Consider the following 9,933-nt stretch of genomic DNA (forward strand, 5'->3'; position numbering starts at 1 on the left):
CCGCCTGCCTCTGCCTCCTAAGTGCTGGGATTAAAGGCGTGTGCCACCACGCCCGGCTAGCAGGCGGATTTCTGAGTTCGAGGCCAGTCTGGTTTATAGAGTGAGTTCCAGGACAGCCAGGGCGACACAGAGGAAACCCATCTGGAAAAACACCAAATAAATAAATAAATAAATAAATACCCACTGAAGCCGGGTGTAGTGGCAGATGTCTTTAATTCTAGCATTTGGGAAGCAGAGGCAGGTGGATCTCTGTTAGTTTGAGGCCAGCCTGGTCTACAGAATGAGTTCCAGAATAGCCATGGCTACACAGAGAAACACTTTGTCAAAAAACCAAAAGCCAAAATGATGTAACACTTTCTCCCCAAATAGTATGGGTAATTAACTCATTTCAGAATGAAACCAGAGATCATCATCCCATGTGAAAGGGAGTAGAACATTCCATACAAAACATTCATTAAAATCTTAAACAGAAAACAAACAAACAAAACCAAAAACCACCAAAGTCTTGTTTTTATTTGGATCATGAAGATAAAATACTTTATACTTGATCTGCCAAAAAAAGGTCAAGAACCACTAAACAGGTGGTTATTTTAAAAGCATTAAGACAGCCAACAAGATGACTAAATCTGTAGAACCTATATGGTGGAAGTAAGATGACTCAGCCAGTAAGCTTGTGACCCAAACACACACACACACAGACACAGACACACAGAACCAAACTGAAGCCATTTTGAATAAAACTTCTATTTTGAATAGAGATCAAATGAAGTTTTAAGTTTCCAAGACTGCACTGGTTAACTGACATCCTGGTTGGCAAGTTGAAACTTGAATGCTAGGTGAGTTGCCTTGTCACAGTTGAAAAACCGAAACCAATGGGAACAGAATAAGTGTACCACAGAGACGTTTCTAAGAAAGTCCCTCATCCCTAAATCTTGATTGGTGGGAAAAGATAACTGTTACTTGGCACAGATGTTTAAAGATTAAACAAGATTAAAAGTTCTGCAACACTCCGGCCCTGGGTAAGGGTGGGTATGTGGGTGTGCTGCTGTTTAGTTCCCATGTCTGTTCTGGCCCAGTAAAAGCTTGAGTACAATAAACTTTTGTCATCTACATTGATCTGGTTGTAAGTTGTATTGGAGTTAAGCAGACCTCACACCACCACCTCGCAAAATTTACCCCCCCCCCACTCCACACTAATATGTAAACAAAAAAATAAAGAACAAGGGAGCTGGAGAGATGGCTCAGTGTTTAAGAGCACTGACTGCTCTTCCAGAGGTCCTAAGTTCAATTCCTAGCAAGCACATGGTGGCTCATTACCATCTGCAATGGGATCTGATATCCTCTTCTGGTGTCTCTGAAGAGAGTGACAGTGTACTCATATACATTAAATAAATAAATAAATCTTAAAAAAAATAAAGAACAAGACAAAACAATAAATTTGTTCACAGTCAGAACTATAGCTAGCATAGAATCATACAATGGCCCTTTAGCTATGAAAGTCTTTACCGATGCTGCTGCTGGAATTTCCAGAGTTTGGTGTAAACATCAAAAGTTCTTCCGAAGTAGGACTGCCACTGCTTCTGTCCATACTGAGGTAAATCTCTGAAAAGTGAAGTGGGCATTGACTTTAAACTTTCAGAAATTATATCTTGTGATGATATAAATCATATTAATTAAAGTATTTACCTTCAGGATTTCTCTGTTAAACGAAGTTCTAATTTTTGAAGAAAAAATAATCTAGAGACCAGAACACATTTTCCCAATCTCACACTAAATTACAGTGTATCTTAGTGTCCTCTGAACATGTCTCTCCTATCAAGACAAATCATTTATTCACTGTCAGGTGATATACTCACTTAGGTACTGCTAATTTCCAATATGTATCTTCAGCTAAGACTATAACAATATGGAAACACTGCTTTAGGGAACACAGCCATAACTCGAAGTGGGTGTGTGGTTATGCTATTCTATCCCTTTCTTAGAAGAGAAATACATACCCCATGTCCTTAAACCTGACAACTTGTGATATCTGCCTTAGGTAAACGAATATTCTCTACTTACTGTAGGAGTATTGGACCTAACCATGTCAACTTGTTTAGGGTAATGCATATAACTGTAAATTATTCCATCTTCCCTTTGCCATCTGCAACACTGACTATAACCTATAACACAGAGAAGATACACCAAATGCACTCAAGAGGGCTTCAGACAGCTTACAGGTAACTCGGGAATTAGAAATAAATCTCCATTTTAGTAAAGCATGAAAATGTAGAATGATTTGTTATAGCAGCAGTATGTTTAAAAAGCTAATTAACAACTGGTGTTGAGTGTGGGTTACTGTCATGAAAGACTGTGGCACTGGCCTCAGGAGCAGGTAACTATTACTACAGACTGGACATGAGGCCATTGGTGGGATGGCAAAACTGCCTGCAGTGATCTGGAATGCAGGCAGTGTGACAAACTAGGCGGTTTACACAAAGAAGGCAAAAATGTTGTTAGCCAGCCCTGGGTTGTATCAGTTGGTTGTACTTTAACAAAATGCTGTAAGAAAATAGTAAATTCTACCAATAAATAGATAGATAGATAGTCTATAAGCAGTTGAAATAGAGAAAAAAAATCTATAAATTCAAGGCATTTCAGGACTGAAAGATTCAATTTCAGACACTTAGCTATAAAAAAATACAACCGAGTCAGGCATAGTGTTACATGTCTGTCATCCCACATGCAAAACATCTAAGCAGGGGGAATCCTAAGTTTGAGGCCATTCTAAGCTACACATAGGAAGATCTTGTCTATGTAAATAAAAACACTCCTCCCCCAACATATACACAATGGAAAAACATATCCAAAATGTTTCTGAAGATTCATCTTCATTAAAAAAAGTATAAAATGAAATAAACAAAATAAATCCAAACAACCTCATTGGCTCACCATTTAATGTTTTTCCCCCTAGATTGTTTTCTTGTAATATTTATTTTGTTGCTTAAATAAATAAGTTGAGGGCTGGTGAGATGGCTCAGTGTTAGCTGTTTAAGCCTGAGTTCAATTTCCAGAACCTGTATAAAGATGGAAGAGAACAGACTCTACAGGTTGCTTTCTGAGCTCTACAGCATGTGTATCCACACATATGTCACAGACATACAGGAAGATGATAAAAGTTATACTTCTATTTTCTTTGTTGTATAAAACAGTGTTTTAAAGATGATTGTTTTGTGCTCCATCTTGGGGTTATCAGAATAAAATTAATAACTGAGATAAAAGTGACTGATTTTCTAGTATCACTAAGAAAATCACTAAATAACATTTGTTAGTAAATGACAATACACAAACATTTTTCAATATTAATTTCTTCAAAATAATTTGAGCATTTATCATTCTAGTCTAAAGAATCAGCCACTCTGTAGCTGGCAAGATGGATTAGCAGGTAAAGAGCCTGTTGCCAAGGCTGATGACCTGTGTTTGATCTGCAAGATCCACATGGTAGAAGAGAACCAACCCCCAAAAGTTGTCCTTTGACCTTCTCATAAATGACATGGTTTGTGTGCAGTACCCTTTCCCCATAAACAGAAAAAAAATTCAACTATAAAACTGTTTCTTTTGTAACACAAGGTTAAATTTTTTTCTATACCACCTTTTCCCTAATGACATATATCCTAGAGCTAACATTTAAATCTCTATAAATGCTTAGAATCTAAAATGAAATATTATATGATAGTGAACTTTAGACAAATTCTTTTAATATTCAGAGTTTGATTCTAAATTCATCATCTGATTATTATTGCTGTTAACAGAGATAGGAAATTAATGACTCATGGAATCAAGTTAAATGTGGTTCTGTGAATTACCTCAGAAGTTAAATGACCTTGCATTTCATTTTGCAAAGGCACTGATGCTGTAAGCTCGCTACTCATTCTTTTTCTGATGTTTTAGGGAATGTACTGGTGTGACACCAACCTTTCTTTAAACACTCAGTGCTGAGTTGGTTAGTGGTGGCGCACGCCTTTAGTCCCAGCACTTGGGAGGCCGAGGCAGGCAGATTTCTGAGTTCAAGGCCAGCCTGGTCTACAAAGTGAGTTCCAGGACAGCCAGGGCTATACAGAGAAACCCTGTCTCGGATAAAACAAACAAACAAACCACAAAACAAAACCAAAAATCCAAAACAAACCAACCCTCAGTGCTGTTAGCAGGTATCTATCAGGAGGAGGCTGGGAAGAAACAGACTAAATAACTAACTTATACCTTGCAGGTGTATCAGTGTGAAACTAAGTTGTCAAAACTCTGGAAGTTTAAAGTTTCTATATGTGGTGATTTGCATATGCTTGGCCAAGGAGTGGCACTATTAACAGGCGTGGCCTTGTTGGAGGAAGTGTGTCACTGTGGGGGTGGGCAATGGGACCCTTTTCCTAACCATGTGAAAGCTAGTCTTCTCCTAGCAGCCTCCAGATGAAGATATAGAATTCTCAGCTCCTCCTGTACCATGCCTGCCTGGACACTGTCATGTTCCTACCTTGATGATTAACTTGATGATTAACCTCTGAACCTGTAAGCCAGCCCCAATTAAATGTTGTCCTTACAAGAGTTGCCTTGGTCATGGTGTCTGTCTGTTCACAGCAATGGAAACTTAAGATAGTATAAATCTACCTTCTTCACTTACTTGAGTGAGCTATGATCACTAATGCTTACTCTTCAGCCCTCCTCATACCAGTCTTGTGTGGTACGACACTGTTCCTTAAATCCTGATCACTTACAAGTCTTGTTTTTACAATGTTTTTCACTGGCTTCTCATTTACTTTAAAACCTTAGTGTCTCGTGTGTGGGAATTGTGGCCAGTATACTAGGACTCAAATTCAACCACCTTCTAACTCCTAATTCAATATTCTCTTTTTTTAGCATTTAAGATAACAACCTAGATTTCTTTTATCCCTTTAGTACTGAGATTAAATGCAGGCATTACACATACTAGGCAAATAGTCTACCACTGATCTCCATCCACAACTCTAGATTTTCTTACATTAACAAGAATCATAGCATTTTATGTTTGAAGTGGAGGGAGCTTTAAGGAGGTATTTTAAGCCAGGTGGTGGTGCATGCCTTTAATTTCAGCACTTGGGAGGCAGAGGCCTGTAGATCTCTGAGTTCAAGTCTAGTCTGGTTTCCAGAGAAGCCAGGGCCACAGAGAAACCTTGTCTTGAAAAACAAAACAAACAAAACCAAAACAGCCCTTGCTCTGTACTCAGTTGGACACGTTAAGATCTAAGAAGATGTGTCTTATCTGACCTCGGAGAGTTAAAAATAACTGATGAGAACAGACCAATCTGCTTTATTATTTAATATGACATTTAAATTGTTAGATTTTGCAAGAAGCTTTGAATTTACTCAGAATCTTCCCAAAACAGAATGAATAACAAGAGAACAAATTAAAAAAACCAAACAAAAAATCCACAGAAAACATTTTTCATTGACATTAACTTTGGGGCCCAAAACAGTAGATTTGTGTCCTAAGATCTGAGCATAAAGAAAAAACCCTGGGTTCTCATCTAATGATGCTTTTCAAGGACACACAAGAGAGAACATAGTCCTCAGAGTAAATCAACCCTGCCTACATCCCAAGCTTGGATTTGCAGCCTCTATTAATCAGGAGATAATACATACCCACTGCATGAACATCCAGCCTACTGTACTTTGTTCTGGCAAGCCTCAAATAGAATATAACAAATGACAAAAAAACCCTGACAATTTCCAAAATGCAGGTGGTTGGTGACAAACTGCCAACAGCTAAATGCCTTGTATGCTGTCAGTATCTACAGAGGGGATGTGAGAAACCAAAAGGAGACACATGATGGACCATCAAAGACATGGGCCCAGAACAGCCAATACTGATAAACCAGGGAGCATCGTGGGCCACTGTAAGAATAGAAGCCTAAACTGCGTACAGTTTGGCCTGAGCCATGAGCCACAAAGTCACACAGAAGGAGTCCTAGAAAAGAGAATTTCAAGTCTCACCTGAATTAAGATGCAAGCAACCATAAAACAGTCACCGAACCCAAGGACTTGATATGAAAAGGGATACAAACGTCTTGGTAAGTCCTACACAGATAATATGCTAAAACAGAACTACTGACACACTGAATCAAATAACACATTTATTAATGTTTCTTTTTACTTTAAAAAGGGTAGTTGGGATATATAATTACATTTGAAGCTCACATTTTCTTTATTAGCCCCCTTTTCATCATCATTATTAATAGTTTTCTTTTTCTGCTAATCGTATTGCGTGGTCTTAGCTAGACTGGAATTTGTGGTGCTCTTCCCTGCCTCTGCCTCCCAGGTAATGAGATTACATCTTTGCCCATGCCCAGCTCACATTAAATTTCTATGTCAACGCTTTTCTAGACCATGAACCCAAGATACCCAATGCAGTGCCTGTCTATGCCAAATGCATACTTGACTCTGTGAAGTGGTATAAGCCACATGAACTGAGATGGGTTGCTTCTGTAATAACTACTAATTTGCAGAACTGGCCTCTGGGAGAATATTAAGAAAGAGGAGCTTGGCGGTGGTGACTCTCATCTTTAATCCCAGCACTAGGGAAGCAGAGGCAGGTGGATCTCTGAGTTTAAGGCCAGCTTGGTCTACAGAGTGAGTTCTAGGACAGCCAGGATTATACAGAGAAACCCTGTCTTGAAAAGAAAAAAGAAAAGAAAGGAAGAAAGGAAAGAAGAAGATAGAGAAAAGGGAGAAACTGGAACAAACTTCATTTCTAGCTCTCTCTCTCTCTCTCTCTCTCTCTCTCTCTCTCTCTCTCAACAAAGGCATCACAAAGACAAGTCTATAGTGAAAGCAGGACAGATAATTCCTCCCTTTGTAAGTATTAGAAGTATATTTATTTAACTTCTATACTTCTGTTCACTTTGGTAGGTATCCACAGCCCCACCCCACTCCAAGGCTTGCTTCAGCTTTATGTACTTACTCCTCTAGAGTACATAGCTATGGATGCAGAGGCCTCTGCTTTTCCAAGATACCACTATCACTTGGAGACACAGCTGCTTCTCAAGATTAGTTCTAAAACTGCTGCCTGGAATAATCCCACCAAGTATTAGAGTCTACTTTCAGTTTTAGTTGCCATGGCAACCAGAACCTGGCAAGCACTTGAGTTTTTGATCATTTTCTGAACGTATTCAAACCTTTAAAAAAAATTCTCACTCCATGACTACTGTAACTACACATAGCACTATCATAAGCAAATCACCATTCATTTTACCAATTTCTTACTTGCTGGAGTGTTTTCTTACACAGAATGGAAAAAAGAGCTAATTAATTACTATGCATATATTCCAAACAGGAAATTTCTATCCAGAAAAACATTCTGTTAAGATAATTACAGCTGGAGAAACAAACGGCTCTGACAACGCAAATGAACATCCCAATATATGATGGAAAGAAAGAACTCCTTAAGACTTACCATACAGGCCTCAAATAAAACGAAAAACCTTGAAGCCTTTCATGCACTAACAGGTACTCTGCTTCTAAAACATTGAAAATTCCCATAACAGAGTACCAGGGAGCTTCTGTACCTTTATTCTGAGTTCAAATCACATGAATATATTTGCTTTGTTTTTAAAGAAAAACATACTTGGGCTAGAAAGATGGCTCAGCATTTAAGAGCATAAAGTGCTCTTGTAGAGGTCCTGACCTCATTGCCTAGCACCCATATTGGGTAGCTCATACCTGCCTGTAAGTCCAGTTCCAGGGGAATCCTGTATTTCTGGCCTCCTAGGACATCTGAATTTGCATTCACAAATCCACACATATATACAGAGTTAAAAATAAAATATTAAAAAATATTTAATTTGGATCTAAAACTACACTGCAGCTGGGGTCATTGTTCAGTGGTACAGCAAATAACCACTACGCATGGAGGACTGCATTGCATTTCCAGCACTGTGCCATCCCCATATCCCTCCCCTTAGAGAAACATGAAAAGCTCTCTTCACCAACTCAAGAAAGAGAAACCACAAAGAAATCTAGCAAAGATGAGCAGCATGAGTGGAAGGATCATTTGGGGAGGCCGGTGTCAGGAGTTGACACCACTGCACTTGGGTGTCGCTTGCCTCTTCCCTTAGCTGGGTACTGGTTCCAACTACCAGTAGATTTCATGTGCTCTGTAAGCACTGTAATTTTGTTTTCCATTTAAACCAAGACAAATAAAGAAAGAAGGAAACAATCAAAAACCTCCCTAAAGACAGCAAGATGCCCCAGTAGATAAAAGTGCTTGCCACACAAACCTGGCAATTTGAGTTTGATCCCCAGAACCCACAGGAGGCTTACGTGGCAGCCCACAACCATCTGTCACTTTAGTTCAGAGGATCTGATGCCCTCTTCTGGTGACACCAAACATGCAAAGTACCCACACACATTAAAATGATGATAACAATAAAAAAGACAGTTTCTATGTACAGATATGGAATAATAAGCAACTGTTAAATAATAAAACCACTCTCTTTTCTGTCAAAGAAAAAGCCTCCAGTCACTTCTTTCTATTTGCTCTTTGTCTTGTTTTTGAGGTAGGGTCTTCCTTAGCCCACGCTGACCTGGCCATTCTGTAGCTCTCACTGTGATTCTCATACTTCAGCCTCCCTAGTACTGAAATTACAGGTATGAGCTCACCCAGCAACACTTATATCTACTTTATCCATCCATGTGTGTATATAAAATATTTAAGTGTTATATATGATTCTATATATAACTTTCAGAAACCTACCAAAAAATCAGCCAGGGCAAATTCAGAACTAAAGAAAAGTTTAACTACTAACCTTAAGCCATTGAATAGTTGCTTGGATTTATCCAAAAGATAACAGAAATCTGTAACTGTCTTCCTCTCTCCCTGTGGGATGTCATCTTCAGCACCTCCAGAGGACATAGTTTCTTTAAGAGTAAATTCAGTCCTGTAAAAAAAAAAAAAAAAGAAAAAAATATATATATACTCATTTACTCAGTTGATGACTAGAAGGTGAAGGCAGATCTTAGTTACAGTATCTGAAGGCATTTTCCCCCCAAGGCAAATATAGAATTCTTTTGATGACTCAATCAAAATGTGTAAGACAGAGTTGGAAAATAAATGATCTCACACTGATAGTGGTTAAGAATTGATGGAAACATATCCAAAGCCATTTTTAACATTCTTTCATCTAATAACTATAATTTGAATTCCTATTCTATTGTAGGCATATGGTCTGATTAATAATCTGAAATACTGATCCTTTTTACCTATTTGTCTATTTTAATTCTGTAAATTCATCCTAGAAAATAATCCTTCGCCGGGCGTGGTGGCGCACGCCTTTAATCCCAGTACTCGGGAGGCAGAGGCAGGAGGATTTCTGAGTTCGAGGCCAGCCTGATCTACAGAGTGAGTTCCACGACAGCCAGGGCCACACAGAGAAACCCTGTCTCGAAAAACGAAAAAAAAAAAAAAAAAAATCCTTCACATCTCCATATTTCATTATTGTAACAATTAAAACCCCCAAACAATCTAATGCTCCATAGAGTAAACCAGGGAAATATTTCACAGAATACAAACCCCTGCATTTACCCTACAGCTGACTTGCATTTCCATTAAGGTGAAGGTAGGAACTGAGGCAATATCCCAGCAGGTTAAGTGCCTGCTACAAAAGCATGTACACCTGAGCATGATCCCAGTACCCACACAAAAAGCTGGGTATGGTGGCACATACTCATGATCCCAGAGATGAGGAGTAAGGCAGGCAGACCCCATGGGACTGCTGGAAGCCAGTCTAGACGAGTTAGCTAGCTCTAAGTTCCAGTGAATGATCCTATTTAAAATATCAAGGTGGACAGCAACTGCAAATGACACTCATCACACAATAGTTTCCAGCACACAACACACACACACACACACACACACACACACACACA

The 9,933-nt window shown here is 38.9% G+C and overlaps 1 protein-coding gene across 2 annotated transcripts in view; it reads right to left on the reverse strand.

Moving 5' to 3' along the window:
* The window catches only part of Scai (suppressor of cancer cell invasion), a 113,181-nt gene that overhangs the window by 50,672 nt on the left and 52,576 nt on the right, over positions 1-9,933 (reverse strand). For both annotated transcript variants that reach the window (XR_003843451.1, XM_021193033.1), the window contains exons 3-4: positions 8,814-8,945; positions 1,507-1,602 (exon numbers count right to left, since the gene is read on the reverse strand). Coding sequence is in view for 1 of the 2 variants with exons in the window: in XM_021193033.1 (XP_021048692.1) it covers positions 1,507-1,602; positions 8,814-8,945 (228 nt within the window). In the remaining variant the exon portion in view is untranslated. The remainder of the gene's footprint in view (positions 1-1,506; positions 1,603-8,813; positions 8,946-9,933) is intronic.

Source organism: Mus pahari, chromosome 3, assembly GCF_900095145.1.
Source record: "Mus pahari chromosome 3, PAHARI_EIJ_v1.1, whole genome shotgun sequence".
Classification (NCBI taxonomy): Eukaryota; Metazoa; Chordata; class Mammalia; order Rodentia; family Muridae; genus Mus; species Mus pahari.